This window comes from Xiphophorus maculatus, chromosome 16, assembly GCF_002775205.1.
Source record: "Xiphophorus maculatus strain JP 163 A chromosome 16, X_maculatus-5.0-male, whole genome shotgun sequence".
NCBI classification, from domain to species: Eukaryota; Metazoa; Chordata; class Actinopteri; order Cyprinodontiformes; family Poeciliidae; genus Xiphophorus; species Xiphophorus maculatus.
In genome coordinates this window covers 9,377,447-9,396,855 of record NC_036458.1, presented here as the reverse complement: position 1 = coordinate 9,396,855, position 19,409 = coordinate 9,377,447, and the positions used below count along the sequence as shown (strand labels likewise).

General features: G+C 38.8%; 3 protein-coding genes across 3 annotated transcripts; 1 reads left to right on the top strand and 2 right to left on the bottom strand.

Moving 5' to 3' along the window:
- Positions 1-58: 58 nt before the first annotated feature.
- LOC102217304 (hemicentin-1-like) lies at positions 59-4,808 on the bottom strand. Its single transcript, XM_023348514.1, has 10 exons — positions 4,596-4,808; positions 3,473-3,748; positions 3,021-3,326; positions 2,607-2,906; positions 2,261-2,512; positions 1,794-2,156; positions 1,477-1,710; positions 1,147-1,371; positions 786-1,049; positions 59-664 (listed from the first exon to the last, which is right to left on the bottom strand). Exons 1-10 carry the CDS (start codon positions 4,678-4,680, stop codon positions 501-503), a joined length of 2,469 nt encoding a protein of 822 aa, XP_023204282.1. The 5' UTR covers positions 4,681-4,808; the 3' UTR covers positions 59-500.
- Positions 4,809-5,023: 215 nt separating this feature from the next.
- Positions 5,024-11,628, bottom strand: angptl6 (angiopoietin like 6). Its single transcript, XM_005812789.2, has 7 exons — positions 11,416-11,628; positions 9,755-10,203; positions 9,524-9,661; positions 9,230-9,434; positions 6,727-6,920; positions 6,220-6,490; positions 5,024-6,134 (listed from the first exon to the last, which is right to left on the bottom strand). Exons 2-7 carry the CDS (start codon positions 10,175-10,177, stop codon positions 5,950-5,952), a joined length of 1,416 nt encoding a protein of 471 aa, XP_005812846.1. The 5' UTR covers positions 10,178-10,203; positions 11,416-11,628; the 3' UTR covers positions 5,024-5,949.
- Positions 11,629-13,270: 1,642 nt separating this feature from the next.
- On the top strand, positions 13,271-19,182 carry LOC102238082 (suppressor of SWI4 1 homolog). Its single transcript, XM_023349222.1, has 13 exons — positions 13,271-13,481; positions 13,727-13,897; positions 13,983-14,084; positions 14,165-14,215; positions 14,404-14,574; positions 14,754-14,830; positions 15,042-15,149; positions 15,247-15,370; positions 15,453-15,531; positions 15,724-15,853; positions 15,936-16,093; positions 16,179-16,581; positions 18,116-19,182. Exons 1-13 carry the CDS (start codon positions 13,467-13,469, stop codon positions 19,047-19,049), a joined length of 2,523 nt encoding a protein of 840 aa, XP_023204990.1. The 5' UTR covers positions 13,271-13,466; the 3' UTR covers positions 19,050-19,182.
- The last annotated feature ends 227 nt before the right edge of the window (positions 19,183-19,409 follow it).

The window sequence follows — 19,409 nt, the reverse complement described above, 5'->3', positions numbered from 1 at the left end:
CGGGCCTGGAAATTGCGTTACATCCTGAGGGCTTGGATAGTGTTACATTTCTATTTCCTTCAGCCTCTTCTCCCAGCAGATACAAGCATGTTGAAAGTCTCTTTTTAATAGCCAGTAGTTCAAGTCAGGAAGAACAGTGAAGAGTTTAGAAAGAGATACAATGAGATACAATGTTTCAAGTTAAAATAAGTAGCATTAATTACTCCATTTTTTTAATCCAGTATTTTGAAAGATGTACGCTGATAAAAGTCTCATATTTTAACACATTCAAAAACCAACAATGAAATTAAAAAAAATACTAATGCAATAAAATGAAAGAGTTAAAAGTCTATTTGAAAGCTGAAACACAACAGAATAACATGAGAAATTTATTGTAAACTCAATTTCTTGGCTAACATATCTTTGAGGCATACATCACTTAACACATCATTGTTTTAATCAGTAATAACGTTTATTTACACGCTACTTAACTGCCTTCAATTCAAGCTTTCACCATTCGCTTATGTCGTCCCATTCTCTACAGTGAATCTGGCTTGCAACGGGAAATTATATCGTCCATGTTTCTTGCGGCCCTTTAGTATAAAAACAAGTACCAAAAAAATCACGAGGACTAGCAGGACAAGTAGGAAAACCCACCAGTGCTGGGAGAGGTCAGTGGACTTATCTGCAAAAGAAGAAAAAATAAAATAGCTGAAACAATAGCTTGCATCTCTTTGTATAGTTTTTTTTTTCATCCTTTGTGACATTAGCAATATTACTTAATTTTTTCTTGCACAGAATAATACCTTTTAACAGCAGAGTGGTTGATCTTGTCACTTTCCCAACTTTATTCGTGGCAACACAGATGTAACGGCCTGCATTAGTAGACGTGGCTCCTGTGATGGTTATGATCTTCTGGCGCCCCACAGTGGACGCCTGTACATTCTCTGCTAACGAGTCGTTACACTGGATTTCAGGCTTGGGGTTCCCGTCAGCTTCCCAAACTAAAGACACATTTCCGTCTACAGTAACTCCTGTGGTTGTATCTGGCTCTGTGAACTCTGGGGGATCTATTGAATGGAGAGAAAAATAAAAGACTTCTCAAATCATGTTTAAGTTCTTTGCAGCCACAGTGGGCATAAAGTAAAGAGTAAAGTTTTGACTTACATAAAATGTCCAGATAAAACATGTGCTCAGCTGTTCCATGTTTGTTGAATGCTTTGACTGAATAGTTTCCACTCTCATTTTTTTCCCAGCGCTGTGGAAAGTGCTCTTTTCCATTTTTAAACCAAGTTATGTTGGGGAGAGGTAAACCCTCTGGATTACACAAAGGTTTCGGTGTGTCTTCTACTTCAACCTCATACAGCATCTGACAGGAAAGTCTGGGGGCATCTGTAAAAAAGACATCAAAAATATTATTCAAAATAATCAACTGTTTTTTTTGTTTTTGGGGGGGGCTTTATTGTAATAAAATGTAGTTCTATGTTGTAGACCCACATTCAACTGTGATGTGAACATCAGTGTTAACCTGTCCCATTGAGTTACGCGCTGTAGCTTTGTAGATCCCAGATTCAGCCCTGGTAAGGACCTTGAATGAATCAATCAGTGTACCATTGTAATACCACTCAATACCAGGTGGAGGGTTCCCATCAGTTTCACATGGCAAATCATTCAGGCGGAAGCTATTTTCCACACCAACATAACCAGGGCAATTTTTGATGGTCGGCTTATCTGCAGAAAATATAGTATTTCAGTTATTTAAACATTACTTGGTAGGTATAAAAACACTAAATATAATGCGATGAAGAACCTACAGTGTACAACAGTAGTGTAAGGTTCTGACGCCATGGAGGGGGGCACCAGTGGCCCTGCAGGGCCAAACTGAAACTCAACCTCGCATCTGAAAAGTGATCCATTGTCACTTTTCTTGACAGTGAAAGTATAGATAGATGATACATTGCACAGTCTCACAGTGGAGTCGTTAAGGCATTCTGGGAGTGGCGTCACATCAGAGCTTTTTAGGTAATCAGTGAGGACAGTTTTATCATCTTTATGCCACTTCACCAAGAGCTTTTTTGCAGGGGCCACACTGTAAATGTGGCACTGCAGCTGATGCTCTTCGCCTTCTTTCATTGGACCATTACCCGCCGCAGAGACTGTCACAGAATCTGGAAGCTCTACAAAAAAAAATAAAACAGTACAATTTAAAATATTTCCACCACTGAATGGAAAAGCTTCCAGGTTAAAACAGTTAAAAGCAGAAGGCTTGGTGAGTACTCACTATAAAGAGTGATGTTCGGTTTCATTTTGCACTGTTCATCAGTATCCAGCGTGACGAAGCAGAAAGGTTCCACGGTGAAATCTTCTAGTTTCTCAATCATCCAAGTGACACTAGGAGGTGTACCAGACGTCTTGCCAACTGCAAACTCCCAGTTCATTAAAGCAGGGTCTTTGCTGGTTGTGCTGCAATTAATCGAAGCTGAATCTCCATATTTCACATAAACTTCGGAGGGCATCACAGTTAAGCCACAATCTGTCATTGAAAAGCCAAAATTTTGAATCATAACTTTGATTTGGTGCACAATAAGAAACAAACCTTTAACAGTAATATCAGTAAGAAAGCATACTCTCAGATGCCTTAGGGGTTGGCATGACTGGAGGGTCTGTTGTTGTGTCATTTTCTTCCATGTCAACCAAGATGTTCATAGTTGTTTTTCCCAGAATATTGGTAGCTGTGCAGCTGTAAATTGAGCTGCTGTTAACGTGGGTAATGTCAAGCCTGTTTGTGGTTTCTAGCATAGGCTGTTCATCAGTGGTCCACTGATACACAGGAGGTGGGTTCCCCTCTATATCACAGAGCAAAGTTGCATTGCCACCCCAGGCCATAGTGATGATCTTGCTAGAATTTGTCCTTAGCACAGGAGCATCTAGAAAAACAAAAAGCAAGTGAAAATTTGTGTTGGTTGAAATTCTAATAAAGGCTTTTTGGAACCGATCATTTTAAAAAGATAATATTATTTTCAGGCAACATTTTTACTCACAGCGTGCCGAGAGACGATGTGTTGTAGAAATAACAGGATGTTGTGGTTTTAGTTCCCCAAATTTCAGTTGAACTTCACATCTAAACTCAGCAAATCTCTCTTCCCGGCTGATGTTGACGCCCAGTATGTAAGAATTTTTTTCTGGCTCTTCAATCGAATCCATAAAGGACTTAAAGGTTTTATTATTTCTGTACCACGTGACAGAGATGTTTTGAGCAGGGGCAACATCAAAGACATCACAGTGTAGTTCGTAATCTGCCTGCTTTGCATTTCCATTCCTCATAGAGAGCATAACCTTTGGGTTCTCTATAAAATAATAATAATAATAATAATAATAATAATAATAATAATAATAATAATAATAATAATAATAATAATAATAATAATAATAATAATAATAATAATAATAATAATAATGCAAGGCTTTTGTCTCTAATTGACAAGAAACTTACTGTATACGGTGATGTCAAGGTCTTCACTGCATTCAAGGGTTTCATTTAGCTTTATTCTGCACTCTGCCCTCATTTCAGAGTCTGACACTAATGCAACACAGGAGACAACATGATTCTTTTGCGTATTTTTACAGCATGTTTTTCCAAGGCATAGGCTCATCTCCTCGAAATGTATTTCTGTGGTGTTGCAACTTGCAAAAAGTTGTGTTCCATTTTCTATGATTACAGGAGCATCCAAGGTCAGGATAGTCATCGGGGTGCAGGTGAGGTCAGCCCCTGTTGATACAGAAATAATTATATGAAGTAGTATTTTCTGCCCTCTGGTGGTATTGGTTATGTTGCACCTCTTCTGCCACCTTTTCTAAAAGTGGCGGAAAAGGTGGAAATTCTGATATTCATTTTGGTTTAAACGATACAGACATGCACATTTGACAGACAAAATAAATACATCTCAAATTAATTTGGCAGGCTACAATAAACAAGTTATTGTTCTAGAACTGTCCAAGTCACCTTTGTGTGACCTTAACCGTCAAGAGAATATAGGAAATACCTCCTTAAGTTCAATTAACACAAGAAAGGCAAATTTAAAGATAATTTCTTTTTGATTTATGAAAGCTCAAGCATTCAAAAAGCAGTCTCATTTGAATACAACATGTATTTCTGGCACTATAAACTGTAGATAAATGTTCTTGTGCAGTCAAAGTAAAATATACTTTATCACCACACCCAATTTCTGCAGAAAGCCCAAGTTATATGTTTAGCGTTAGGTGATATATGACTGATTTAACACCTACCCCTCCCACTAGAATCACACTATTTAACTCCTAGAGAACAGAGAAGTGAAAGACATTAACTTTGTAAAACTTCATTCTCACAACCATCAGTTATCTAATACCAAAGTTGTAAGAAATTATTTCTTTAAGCTTAATTGTCTTTAACAAAATTTTCCATTTCTAGATAGTAGTCAGTTGCCTCAAAGAGTAACTGAAACAAAAAATTATAATAATGAAAACTAAAACAAAATCTACCTCGACATCACAACCTTATCCCTAAAATAGTAATAAACAAAACTTTAAAATAGTACAAAGCAATCACACAATCTCACTACACTGTTTCCACTCACCACAAGGTAAAACTGAGAGCAGGAGGAGGCCCAACATCCCGAGAGGCAGCATGCCGGACTGGCTCACAGGTGGATGGGAGTTCATGAAGGAGATGAAAAGTATTTAGGGAGGATCAAAAGAATGATGGGTTTTGTAGCTGGATGAGATAAATCCCGGCCAAAAACTGGCCCAGCATGTGCTGACAGTTGAACAGCTACTATAGGAAAAAAAAGCATACTACCGGGTAAATAATCCGCCCTATTGCACAGGAAACAGGAAAGGCTGGTGCAACCGTTCTTTTTTCTCTCCGCCCTTTAGTGCAGCTTCTGATGATGTTTTGTTTGATGAAACTGTGATGAATGAGATCATGTGGCACAAAATTTCATATAAAAGATGTAAACGTAATTTGTAAAATAAGTTTGCAGAGTTCCCAATCTTTGAGTGGACGTCAAAGCATTTTTTATTGTGTTTATTTTTAAGAAACAAGTGCAATATACAGTAGGTTTTGATCAATAGTGCCTTCTCTTGAAAATGATTGAACACGCTGGCCAGTCAAAGCTTTATAGCTTACTTTAAGAGACTAATGCTATTGCCAAGATGTAAAACTTTCTTTGCTTTAAGATTTCCATGATATCTGAAGGTCCAAACTGTTTATTAAATGCTAATCCAATGACTGTGTTGATACATACTAGATAACATCATACAGAATCCTTTTGATAAAACTGGAGTGAATCACTGACCATTAATAGTAGCCAACAGAAATAAGAAATCTGGTGATGTGGCATGAAATCAACAAACTGTCTCCATGTAACAATAAAACCAGAGATGACTACAGAGAGAAGGGCATGTAGAGAGAAGGACTATAGAGAGAAGGGCACACAATGCAATTATAAGACTGACCAAGAGAGAAGCAACAGTTTTAAAAAGAGACAGAGGAAGAATGATCTAATGTGTAAAAATATCAAAAAATATTCTAACCACATTCTGTAGCTGCATCATTGAACACATTCTGATCAACCAAACCTCCGTGTAGAGCTGAGGCAATAACACCAAAAATGTCAAACAACCACAGAGAGATCAGGGAGTCAGAGAAAATTGTTTAAGTCCACAAGCAGCAATGTAGGAAAAGTGTTTTTGCTTTGAGTGCAGCCTCTTTCAAAAACTTGAGTCAGCTATATCTGAGCAGAGAGAGAAGGAAATATCTGAGTCACACTCATGACTTAGTCATCATTTGTAACTCAATGATTTATATCAATTAAGGCATCTGTGTTAAAACATTTCTATAACTATACATTTTATTCATAATGTTTAACTTTCTCTGCATCTTCTTTATCCTTGTCAGTGTTATCCTGGAGAGTTCCTGCAGTAATGCAGCTATGTGGGTTTGATCATCATGGAAACTTTCTTGAGGGAGTAGGACCCTCCATGGAACTCAGCCCAGTAGACCCCATCTTGGTAGCGGCTTCGATAGTGTCCACCCCGATACCACACGCCGTTCAGATTGGAGTGTGCGCACATGTGATACCACCAGCCTCCTTTCTGGTAATGAGCGCAGTTACCTGATGATGCGAGAAACACAGTTATTGACACAAAAAGTCAAATCATTTCAGAAAACTGCTGGACAGAGACAAGATGGGGACAGACCTGGATAGCTGTCCTTGTCGCGGTCCAGAGTGGTGAAGGCCTTGTTGTTGTGCCATGACAGGGAGTCTCCTGCATTGCCGTGGTATTGTCCCAAGCGCAGGCGGTACCAGTCGTTCTCCGGTTCCAGGTGGAAGCTGTCATATTCAGCAAACACCTGCCGGTCCTGCCAATCTTCTAAGACCACCCGGAGTTTGTACTTGGCCTGCTGGGTCAGCCAGTAGAGGTGTTCCAGGCCAAGCCAGTACTCACCATTTAGGTTTCCAAAGCCTTGCTGTAACAACGCAATGCAAAAAAATTAGGGTCAATTTCTATAACTTTTACTTAAGTAAGTAATCTAATTCACCTCCTCTATGACTCACTACTAATACATCTGTCTGTCTGTCGATCAATCGATCGATTGATCTATTGTTTGTCACTCTGTTTATCTATCTATGTGGTTGTTGTTCTAAACTATAGCATTTCTCAGCCTTGTTGTGTTTTTTAGACTTCAAAGTTGTTTGGCGTTACCTTATACTGCTCCCAAGTCCTGAAGAAGTTGACTGACCCATCCTGTCTCCTCTGGATGACAGTCCACCCACCCTGAGCCTGACTCTGCTCACACCAGGCCTGAAAGAGTCGGTTGGCACTCTGAAGATGAATCAGGTAAATCCCACTGGTGGTCTCGCCTGAATCCAGAACATGCTGGCAGTCCCGCCATGGCCCTAAACAAAAGAGATGTACTGTATGCAACCAATATAATACTGTTAGAATACCTTGCACAATAATTCATCATGTGTTTAATTGCGATATGTGACTGGCCAACAGAAAGTGGTGTGTTTGTGAAATAAAGGGAAAATAGTATATGGTTTTCTAAATTGTATACAAGTACAAATCTGAATTGTTCAGATCAATGCAGTCCCTCCACATTAAAACTTTTAGAGCCAAATTTAAATTTAACACTGGCATATTTACTGCTTCTCTAATTATTGCTCTCCTTGTTCATCAGATTAGGGAAACTTCAAATGTTTATTATATGAACTAACCCTGTTTTAAACTTATTTTCTAACAATCCTCTGAGACCTTTACAAGATAACTATTTTCATCCTGAAATGAAATTACACACATGTTGTTTCTCCTTACTAATTAGTCAACTGGTTGCACTAGGTTTAATTTTGAATATTAGTTTTGGGTGAACACTTTTCACTGGGGTGCTGTTCACACCTTCGCCTGCTACTGCTCTGACATTTTTAGGCCCGAGCAGGCTTATTGTAATCGTACTGTTTCTTATTATTATTACGATTCTGCCCCCCTAAAGAAGGGGCTGTTTGGGGGCTTCATCATATTCAGGTGCTGACCTGCGAGGGCCGCCCGACGCCGCTTGCGACTCTAATTTTGTTTATATTTTCATATTTTTACTTTTACTTTTCATATCATCATTTGTACTTTTCTTAAGAATTTTTTTTATCATATTAACACATTTCTTCACAAGAAGCAGGATGGCAGTTTTAGCACTTTTTTCCATAGTGAATTAAAAACAAGCTTTCACAGAAAATGACAATGTGTGACAGTAGAGCAAATTGCCAGGAATAAAAACGCGAGTTAAAAAAACACAGCTAATTAGCACTGCTGGGAAGCATCAGGTAGGAGAACCTTAGAAATTGGAGGAAAAGGGGAGGGAAAACACAACAACAGAAAGAACCAGTCACTTGGAAATGTATGAAAAGGGCTAGCCGGTATTAGCATCCTCCATCTTGCTTCTCCTTTTGTCTGGTTAGAATGTATGTATGATTACAAGAGGAGAGAAAAATAAGCCTGATATTCCTAAACCCATACCGGTTTGCTGTTCTTTACTAGAGCCCTGCTGAAGTCAGATGGCTTCAGGGAAAGCTAAAAACTGCACTAAAGTCACACTTTTATTCATAAAATAAAAATTATCATATCTTTTTTTTTCTTTCAATTGACAATGCTATATCTCTAAATATTTATTGAATAATTTGTAGACGTTTTAGTTGCAGACAATTGTGGATTAGTTGTGCTGGTGTTTCTGTTCTGTGGACTAAAATCCAAGCTTGGGGTTGGTAGATCAAAACACTGTGCAGCTTCCATTTATCTTCTTGGACGTGGGGAATTTGATAAGGTGAACATAGGAATCTGCATGTATACACAGAAGAACAACTCCCACACAGTGAAATACTAAAGTGCAACTGTGACAAGCATTTTCATATGAACTGGATGCAGCAACAAATTCTCTTTACTAACACTTTACTTGAAGGGGTGTGCATAAGACTGACATTACACAGTCATAAACATGACATAACAACGGTCATGAATGTGAAGAAGTCTTTATGAATGTTTAAGACTGTTGTCATGAAATGTCTTTCGGTAAATAATGACACTTTAATGCAAAGTTGATTCTTTTAATTGACTTTTAATGTACGTTTTAATGCAACTTTGCATAAAAATGTAGTTATTTAACAAATAATGCTAAGTTGACACTTTTAATGCAACTTTTAAAGCATTTTTGCATTAAAAGTGTCATTATTTACCAAAAGACGCTTAATGACACCAGTCATAAACATTCATGAAGACTTATTCATGTACATAACAGATGTTATGTCATGTTTATGACAGTGTAATATTAGTCTTATGCACACCCCTTCAAATAAAGTATTACCCTCTCTTTTATCACACTTGGGAACAAAAAAAGAGCTGTGGTCGCTTTCTGTCTCCTCAATCTTGAAATAGTTTGTACAATTGTCTGCTAGATGTGTAATATAAAACACCAGCAAATACTGTGGAACAAATGTGTGTTCATTATAGAGGCCATGTTCTGGCCGACGCTTGGTGTGTTTGACATTGTTTAGGTTTTCCCAAGAAGATAAGACCTCTATCAGCAGGTCACTGACCCCATCAGCTTCTGCTTCTTAGCTGAGAAAATAAATAACTCTGACAGAAGTAAGACCTGTTTGTGTTTATGCACAAAGTTTGGAGTTCAATCAGATGCTCTAAAATGTGCTTTATGTTGTTGTACCTGGGGATTTAGTGACAGGGAAGCCAACAAAAGGCAGTTCAGTAGGAGGGCTGGTAGTAGAGAAGGGCTGATCTCCGACTGTTTCTGCTTGTGGTTGGTTTAAAGGAACACTCTGGTCCCTCTGAACGTCATTTGTCAGGATGGTGGCCTTACCGCTGTAGTTGTGGTGCTCATTGCTACGATTTTTTGGGGGTTCAGTCAACACCTGTCCAGACCAACACAAAATAATGCCTGCTTATTTGCTGAACTTCAGACAGTTAAATGTTACATATAAAAAATTATCATGCTTCTTACCACCAAGGGCTGGCTGGAATCCCTGCACTGGCACTGTTTCTCCAGTTTGGTGATAAACTGGTTCTGGGAGCTCATCATGGAGGTGAGTGCTCCATATTTCCTCTCCAGTTCCCTGTAGCTACTGGACACCTGCAAAGCCTGTAGTTCCCCGCCAAAAGCAGAAAATATGAAGATGAGCTCGGTATCTCAACCAATTGTAAGATGTTGCATTCTGTGCAACTCTTGGCTCACATGTGTTGTCGCATTCAGGAGAAGGCTCTCCAACCTTTGGTGCTCCAAAGCCTGGTCCTTCTTATGGATGACTTCACTCAGCAGCTGGGCGTAAAGTTGGGCAATACGGGAATTCATGCTGCTGCTCTCTTTGCGCAAGGCTCTCACCTCTGCGGCAAGAGACCCTTCATGCTCCATTTGACTCTGGAGCTTCTCCAGTTGTTCCTGCTGTCGTTTGAGCTCCAACTGCAGAGCGACTACCTCTGATTGGTTGGGCATTGAAGAGGGGGTGTTCAAACACAGAGCTCCTGTGATTTTTTGCTGTGGAACAATGAAGGTGTAGGAGCAACGACCTGCTTTCAGACGCGAGGACGCTCCAGCTTTTTTAGTAGTCACACAAAGGATGAAGAAAAGGGTGAGAGATGTTGCCAGTGTCCTATCCATTAATCAGTCGAATATTTGAGGACAACCTGATGGTGAAAGAACAAGGAAGAATGATCACAAAACCAGGTCATCTTTGACAGTGTACATAAGGAGATAAGTTTCTTGAGGACATGCAAGGCAAAATAAGCGTTTACAAACCAATAAAAGATCTTCAAAGGAACTGAAATTATCACACAAGTCAAATAGATTAAAGAAAACAAAACTGTGATCCTTCATTTTTAAAATGTTTGTTATAAATGGATATACTGGGCGTTTTTTCAGCGTTTGCTGTTTTGTTGTCATAAAGATTAAGGTTCTACCTTTCCCCTTAATGCAATCATCCAAACCAGAGAAGCAAAGAAACGGTTTATGTCTACATTAGGAAAAATGTTTGACTTTCCCAGAGGTCATCTGACTTCAACTTCTGAGAGGACAAGATGGAGATCAAGTTGTGTTATGCTGGTTTATTGTTATCCTCTGTTGAGACAGTATAAACGTATGAGTTCCAGACTCAACAAAATCATTTCTCTTAGAACTAACAAAATGTTCTTTGAATATGTTTAAACTTTTACATTTCATCTTAAGCACAATCAATATATACATGATGTGAAAGGAATCTGTTAAAGCAACACAAAACATGAATGTAAAGAATGTAAATAACAGCATGGGCAGTAAAACTTTAAAACTGTAAAGTGTGATAATGGTTACATTAGACATGCAGAAATGTTTAAACATGGATGTACAAAGGTAATAATGATCATGTTGTGCTGACTGATGGACCCAAAATCAAATTCTCTTTGGTGTCCTGTCAGGGGTGTATTTTGATAAGGGCAATTAGACTAAAATTAAACCTGGTTTGAATTATCAAGCTCTGGTTTTGTATTTTATATTTTATGCTGGAGAAATAGAGGCTTCCCTTACATACCATTTGTTCTTGCATTCCTCACCTTCCTGAAAATTGGCATATCAACAACAAAAAGGATGACCGTCAACACAAACCAGACAAAACCAACATCCATCTATCTCTGGATCAACAGCACAGATAACCTGACAACACCATGAGCAAAGCAAACAGGAAACCACTGATACATGATCTTGAAATGCGCAAGAGTCTCAATGAAAAATGCCCATAACAATGTTTTATTTGGTACTGAGACAACTGTTGTTGCTCTTTTGCTCCATTTAACTTTAATTAGAGATAAAATATATGCAAGGTTTAAACATTCTTCTGAACAAGGTTGGACATTTTAATAACTTACCTTTGTAAAGGAAATGTACAACAAATGTCCTTTTCTGTAGCAGCAGCCCAAAGTAATGTCAAAAAACTTTTAAAAGTTTAAAGCTGCACACTTTGAATGGATGAAAAGCAATGTGTCTCCACAATCAAATCTGAAAGCGTATAGGTTTGGATCAAATCAGCAGTCAGGTTTTTCAGAAGACACATTTGCTCTTGGTCCGTAGAGTTCCTCCTGTGTCACCCGTATCCCAGTGCCACTGCCTTCCTGCAGGCTCAGCTTTGTACTCAGAGTAAGAATCTGAATGTCTCCTCCCTCTGCCATCATCTGTTATCCTGCCTGCCATGAATTCACTATTGCGACAGACAAGAGCACTAAGGCGTTGTGTTGAAGCTGTAGCTTCGAGTCATACCCACCACCCACTACACAGATGATGCCCATCTTCAATGAAGACTAGTTTCATTAAAAAAATAAACATACAGTTCTTTGGCATTTTTGCTTAAATCTTTGTTTGTGTTCAAATTTGAGTTTTTGCATTTGTTGCTGTGGATAATACTTACATTTTAGACCTTAAATCATATGTTTATAACTTTCTTGCTATTGCAGGAAATGGGCAAGAATAATCAAAACAAGACATAAATCACACATACATTGCCTCTGTCCAAACTGTGAATCGAGCAACTGGGTTTTAGGGCTTGCTCTATTTCATATAATGTAATCTGTGAATGACTTTGTTTAATATTGCATGGGCTGTTGTAAAGTAACATGTGACATAGACCTATTTTGGTTCTTCCACATATGAGGGCAGTTGTGAATGTTAATAAGGACAACTCCCAAAAATGTATCTTACTCGTGTGTATCAGTTTCTGATCGATAGTGTTACGGCCGGTGGCCTGGTATGTTTCCTTTGTCTCTCTCTTTTCTGTATATCTGCAGCTTTCTAATGAAATTAATTCCATTGGGAACTGGCTGCAGCCCTAATCCTCCTGTGCCACTCCCTGAGGTCTACAGCAGAGCTGATTGGCTCACCAATTATCAGCTCCACCAATCCCTGATGAGGCCTCCCTTTTTAAACCCAAGACTTCCTGGGAGAAGGCACAGCTGATTCTTTACTGAGACAGCTTGCCACTTTGTCAGGTGTTTGTTGACTGCTGTATACTGCATTGTCTTTTTGTGAGCTTGTGTAAATCTTTGTTACTTGTGATAGTCCCTCTGAGGGCTTTGTATGTAAGCTTATAGTAGCCTACTAGAGTTTTGTTTGTTGTTAACCTTGTTTGTTGTTAACCTTAGGTTTTGGTCCTATTTTGTTTGGTTAAGACATTTGGTTCCAACTCTGGTTGTTTTGTGGATTCCTGTTCAGTGTTTTTCTTTTTGGTTATGACACCTTAACTTTTGACTGTGGAGTTTTTTTTACCTTTAATTTTTGTCAAACCCAAACAATAAATTCCAAACTGATAAACCTTATCATCTAGGTTTCTTTAATGTTACTTCTCTTTCCCCCTGGCTGAGCTGGGTCGTAACAATAGAGATGTAAAGCATGTGGTTTCACAAGTGTTGATGTATGTACTTTATTTTGTCCAGCAATTTTAAAGCACACAAGAGTTTTTCTCTGCTTAAAATATATTAAGATGTATTTATAGATAATTCAATTTTCTTATTTACTCATAGATAATGCACTTTTCTTATTTACTCATTGAACTCGTGCATTTATTTCTGTAATACTGTACAATAACTACATGAGTTTGATCTTACGATGTGCACGTCTTCTGTCCTCTAGTGGTCAAAAAGATTTCTACCTTTCATTGTGCGCTTTTTTTCTGCCCTCTTGTGGTCAAACCTATAGCTCGGAACTAGCACGCCTGAACGAGAAGCACGGACATATTAGTGTGCTGCACATAGCGAGAACACCATGTGGAAAGAACGTAGTCCACTTTAAAGCTTATTATTTCAACTTTAGTGGTTCGAAACATTTAGCTGATCCAGTTTATGTAATCAGTATGGTTAGCTTATATATACTTTAGCAACATTTTTCGAGTTTTTGTGGTGAAACTATTCAGTCGGCTTCAAGTTAAATCATGGGGAAATCAAAGGTAAGTGCCAGACATAGCATGGGAGCTAATGGCTAATAACCATTTACATAGACGTGCCATTTACGTTGACTTGTCTTTGATAAAAAGCCTTGTTTTATGATAACCAGCTCTGGTGGAGAGACATTTATGTATATGTGTTGGGTTGTAAATTTGCATCACGTTCATAGTTCGCGTTGTGTAAGAAACTTGCGTCTTAGATATTTAGCCTCAGTAATGAGTTCTGTTCATGTTTTCTTTTCCATTAGACTAAAAACCAAAAGAAATCCCGAGGACAAGCCATCCACGTGGCTGAGGATGCCTACAGGTCTGTGCCCCACTCCTTCGTGTTTCATCGGGGTCAGGTTGGAAAAAACGTGGGTCAGCTCGTCCAGGACATGAGGAAAGTCATGCAGCCTTACACCGCAGAGTCTCTGAAGGTCTGTCATCCTCTTAAAGCAAGGTCTGCTCGAGCTTTAACAACCCACTCATCATGCTTGTAACTTTCTTATTTTTAAAATTCAGGTACGGAAAAAAAATCTCCTTAAGGATTTTGTGTCTGTAGCAGGACCCCTGGGGGTGACCCACTTCATTATCTTTGGCAAAACTCCCGACAGCATCAACATGGTGAGAACCGAGTCTGATCACGACCTACATACAGTTTTCTCACATAAGGACCATCAGTTAAATCTTCTTTCTCCTTCCAGAGACTCGCTCGACTTCCCAAAGGCCCCATGCTTTATTTTAAGGTCCTGAAGGTAAGTTTTGTAACATCCAAGTCAAATTTATCGGGTTTACATGATGACGCACAGAAACCTGATTGTAAAGTGATGTTTTTCAAGGTAAACGCACTGATGAACCCAAGCTATCAAAGCCATTTGATGACCCCTTTTAATTATAAATCAACATTTATTCAGGACATTTATATTTTATTTTTCCTTTCCAGTATTCCCTTATCAAAGACGTGGTTTCATCGTTGAAGAAGCACAGGATGCATGAGCAGCAGTTCACCCACCATCCACTTCTCATCCTCAGCAACTTTGGAGTGGATGGCATGCACGTGAAACTCATGGCCACCATGTTCCAGAACATGTTTCCCTCCATAAATGTCCAAAAGGTGCGTTTAGTAAAACAAAAATCACCCACCTCATGTTGAGAACGATGTGATGACAGTATAGTCTTCTGAGTATCTGTGAAGATCTCTCAAAAGTAAACGCTATCTGATTTGTTGTTGTGAAAGGAGTTTTCAGCATAATACAAGTTTAAGCTTTGGGTATAACTTTTTTTTTTTCTTAGGTAAACCTCAACAGCATCAAGAGGTGTGTACTGTTCAGTTTTGACCCAGCGTCCCAGGAAATTCAGTTTCGGCACTAGTAAGTAATGATCTGTTAAGGTATTGATCTAATATCAGCATTTTGAAGTGATGGGCTCAGATGATGACAGAATACGACTTGACACCGTCATGATGCATGTCTAAAGTAAACGCACTGATGAGCCTTCACACTTAAAGACAGAGTTCTGTTATTTATTGAGTTTTTTCAGTAACAAATTAAAAGTTTTTTTGTTGTTGTTCTCTTCCTGCAGTAGCCTGAAGGTCGTCCCTGTGGGGATGAGCCGAGGAATAAAGAAGCTAATGCAAGAAAAGTTCCCCAATATGAGCAAGTTTGAGGATATCACTGAACTGCTGGTGAAGTAAGATTCTTTTACTTCTCGCGGCACTGAAAAAAGTGGATTGCTTCCATTTTACAAAAGTAAAAATTAATCTGAACTTTATTTAACAACTCTTCAGGGGAGCGAACTTGTCTGAAAGTGAAGCCGAGCAGGACGGCGAGCACAACATAACGGAGCTGCCGCAGATGTATTCCGGAAGAGGCAACATGCCGTCCCAGCAGAGCGCTGTCCGTTTGACCGAAGTGCGTACTAAGCGACTAGAATACATCAAACTCCTCCACTCCGTATGGATCAGCTGAACCCGTTTCATTTTTCTCCTTTTAGATCGGTCCTCGAATGACGCTGCAGCTGGTGAAGATCCAGGAAGGGATGGGAGACGGGAACATTCTTTACCACTCCATGAGTGAGTGAATGTTTCTCCCAGCTAGTTTCTGCTTCAAATGTCCAGATGAACATGATGACAATAGCATTATGAATTCTATGATTTATCTCTACAAGTAAACGCTTACTGATTCATCCTGAGTTCTTTATTTGCTTCATGCACATTTGGCACAAACCGTTTCTCAGTCTGGATTTTTTATTTTTTTTGTGCCAGTTTCCAAGACAGAGGAAGAAATACAGGAGATCCTGAGGAGGAAGGAGGCGAAGATGAAGGAAAAGGAGGAACGCAGGAAAACACAGGAGCAAAATGTGGCGACGAAGAAAGAGAAACGAGAAGAGAACAAGTAATTTGAACGTAAAATTATTGGGCAATTTTCTTTCTCTTTATTAATACTTGAAGTCTGTAAAATATTTTCATCTTGTAAGGAAAAAGAGTCTGGAAGGCATAAAAAAGAAACGAGCTGAAGCCGAGGAGGACAGTGAGGTGGAAGATCCAGGGATGCAGGACGATAGGCCAGCTGCTGTTGAATCTGATGATGATGTGGAGTACTATAGACAGGCTGTGGGGCAAGAACCAGATGAAGGTGAGTATTCAAGTCAAACAGCCGTGCACCGTTTGTTGCACTAGTCTTGCTTTAAATCCTTAAAACATATTTCTCCACAATGCAGATATGTTTCCGGGGGCCAAGAAGAGGCGGCGTCCAGAGAAATCTCACGACCGAGCCAAGAAGAGAAAGCTGTCCCCTGGTAAATCAAAACAACCAGATTCTAAATCACCAAAAAGAAAAGGTGCAGTTGGGCAGCACAGAGACAAAACGGGAAAAGCTCCTCATGGAAAAGGATGGAAGAAATCTAAAGATGAGGAGAAAGCATTTGGGAAGAAAAAGTGGCCTCCAGGAAAAGCATTTGGCTCTAAGAAATCTGGAGAGAGGGAAAATAAATTTTCACGCAAAAACTTTGATGGAAAGAGAAACAAGGACAAAACGTTTCAGACAAAAGGTCACAAAGGCAAGTCTGGCCTCAAGAGGAAAGGTGCAGGTGGAAAGCAAAGCTTCACACGGACAAAAGGAAAGCGCTGAACTTTGCTTTGTTTTTCCCCTTCATTTGGACTTTGGGTGTAGTACCTTCCAAAGGCAACAGAAGGCAGCAAATGTATTTGCTCTTACTGCTTAAGTCTGAGGAAATGTTATTGGACAGTTTCAAATGAACAAATTGTAAAAAAAAAAATACAGAAATGTTCATCAGTTTATAGTTGTCGACTTCAGAACAAAAATAAAACATTTTTTGATTAAATAACTCTGAATTTTTTGTCTTTCAGTGATTTGTACATTTCATTAATGTTAAGTATTCTAACATAAAATAGTGTTTTTGCTTTAGATTAACTTCATTGCGAAGATTTTTTTTTTTTAGCTTCTCACTGTAACCCAATAGTGGAGAATCAAATTTGAAGAACAAAGAATTAAGCATTCAACAGTTAAAAGTGAATGTAAAGCATAAGGATGGGAAAATGATGGTTACATATTTGGTATCGATAATCTGATGCCATTTTATAAATTTCTCTGAAAGTAAAGTAATCTGAACTATTGGAGTACAAATCTAAGCAAAGAACTAAACTGCAAGGAAAAACTAAAATCTAGATTAAGATGTACAGTATGTTACGACTAAAGAACACACCATGAAACCAGAACGTTCTGGCGATCATTTGTAAATGCTGCTGAAAATATTTGAACACTGTCGGACCTAAATGTTATCTAAACTATTGAAAATGACCTTTGCACATACCATTTTGCTGTCATCTGTATTTGAGGGCAAGCAACACTCTAAATATAAAATTCAAACCACTTCCTTAACCAGCCTTGAAGTGAGTTTACATCCTTTTTTTATGATCGGTACAGACGACATTCTGATAACTGAATATCTGCTTCTGCACTCAGATGTTTTAGAAATGTTTTTTTTTGTTCAATGCTGCAGTCAGTGGCTCCACTTTCAAATGCAGCTTTGCTTAGAGAATTAGTCACAACCCTAAAAGAGTAAATGCTTCATTTTGCCTTTTATTTAGGCCATAGTAGGCTTTAGTAGGCAACATGGTTGCATATATTTTCCACTTGCAAATAGTTATTCTACCAAACTAGTTTCTGATTTTGATTATTTTTTATTTATTAAATGTGCATTTTTATTATTATTTTGTAATTTAAGTATTTTTATTCCATGTTGTGCATTCCCACTCAAAATCTGCAGACAGTAATCGACCATCTCTTCATATTTAGTCTTTAGTACAAAGTCGCTTTTTAAACAAAGTTCTGACATGAACTAGGCTTTTGTATTGCAATATTGGCAAGTGGATGGTGCTGGTGTCGTCACAGCTCAGTTTTCCTTCTGCATCTTGCACAATGCAAGCCAGAGCATAAGGAAGTGAGTCTTGTGTTATTCTGAGCTGTTCATCACTCACTTATCAGCGGAGGATGATCGAGGAGCAATTTCTGTCTTCAGCCTTTTCACCAACAAAATAAAGTTTGCATGTCTGCCTTTAGGTAAGCTGAAGTTATTTTTACTTCTTGATTGAAATCTGTGTCGACTTAATGCCTTACTCCATTTTTATTTCTTAGAGAAAACAGGATGGCAGTCAACTTCTCTGAATGTGAGAAGTTTCAGATTGGCCTGCTCCCTACCATGTATGGGGTTGAGTTTGTGGTGGCCTTGGCAGGAAACACGTTTGCCCTGTGGCTGCTGCTCATCAAAGAAAAACGCAACTGGCACTCCGGTGTTGTCCTCTCCTGTAACCTGGCCATCAGTGACCTGCTGTATATCCTCACCCTGCCTCTGCTGATTGTCTACTACGCACTGGGGAAAGACTGGCTGTTCAGCGAGGCTGTGTGTAAAATCGAGAGGTTCCTTTTCACCTGCAACTTGTATGTGAGCATTTTCTTCATCATGACAATAAGCTTGAACCGCTGCATAGGCATCGTGTGCCCGTTCTTCACTCGCTCGTATGTGGAACCTTTTCATGTCAAAGTCATCAGTGCCATCTTATGGATTATTGTTGGAGTCATCTCGAGCCCTATGCTGAAGTTTGCTTCTCTTTGTCAACACGATTACAATAACAACACGTTATGTGTGGCTTTCTGTCACCAAACGTCTGACGACACGTCTGACTTTATCTACAGAGTGTTCCTTGCTGTTTTTGGCTGTCTTGTTCCTTTCATAGTAACTTTTACTTCTTACTGTCTGTTGTTTCGGGTTGTGTGGAAAAATGTCAACATAACGACACTTGAAAAGCATAAAGTTGCCTTGTTAGTCTCATCAGTGATTGTCCTCTATGCTGTTTCCTTTGTGCCCTATCATGTCTACCAAGTCTATCATCTGTATTTGAGGAAAAGTGACCCCAAGAGCATAAACTGTTGGGTCTACAAAATGTACCAAGTGTCCAAGGGACTGGCAACGCTGAACATGTGTATCCATCCCATACTCTACATGGCTGTGTTTGACAGTATTAGAGTAGCATGCTGTGGAAAGAGCTCAGAAGACAACCCAGAAGGATGAGGAAGTAGAGCCTGGTTTCAGACTAAACATAACTTTGCTGCATGTATCTTTGTAAGATGCCTAAATGTCACAGCTCTGTGCTGAATACATTTAATCACATCTGTTTGTAATAAAAATTTTCATTTTTTTCAAAGTTTTCCTCATTTTATACATTACATGTAATTTATACAAATGGGATCAAATGTGTTTTCACTTTTTTGTCAAACTTAATGTTTCAGGTCATGCAACAAGTTTATATATCAGATAGAGTAAACACAAGATGTAGTTTCCTTCCTGCAACTTGCAGGAAAATAAAATAATTACCATTATATTGTAAATGTACTGCAATGAACCAGGAGAATTTCTTACAAAGGAGTTCAT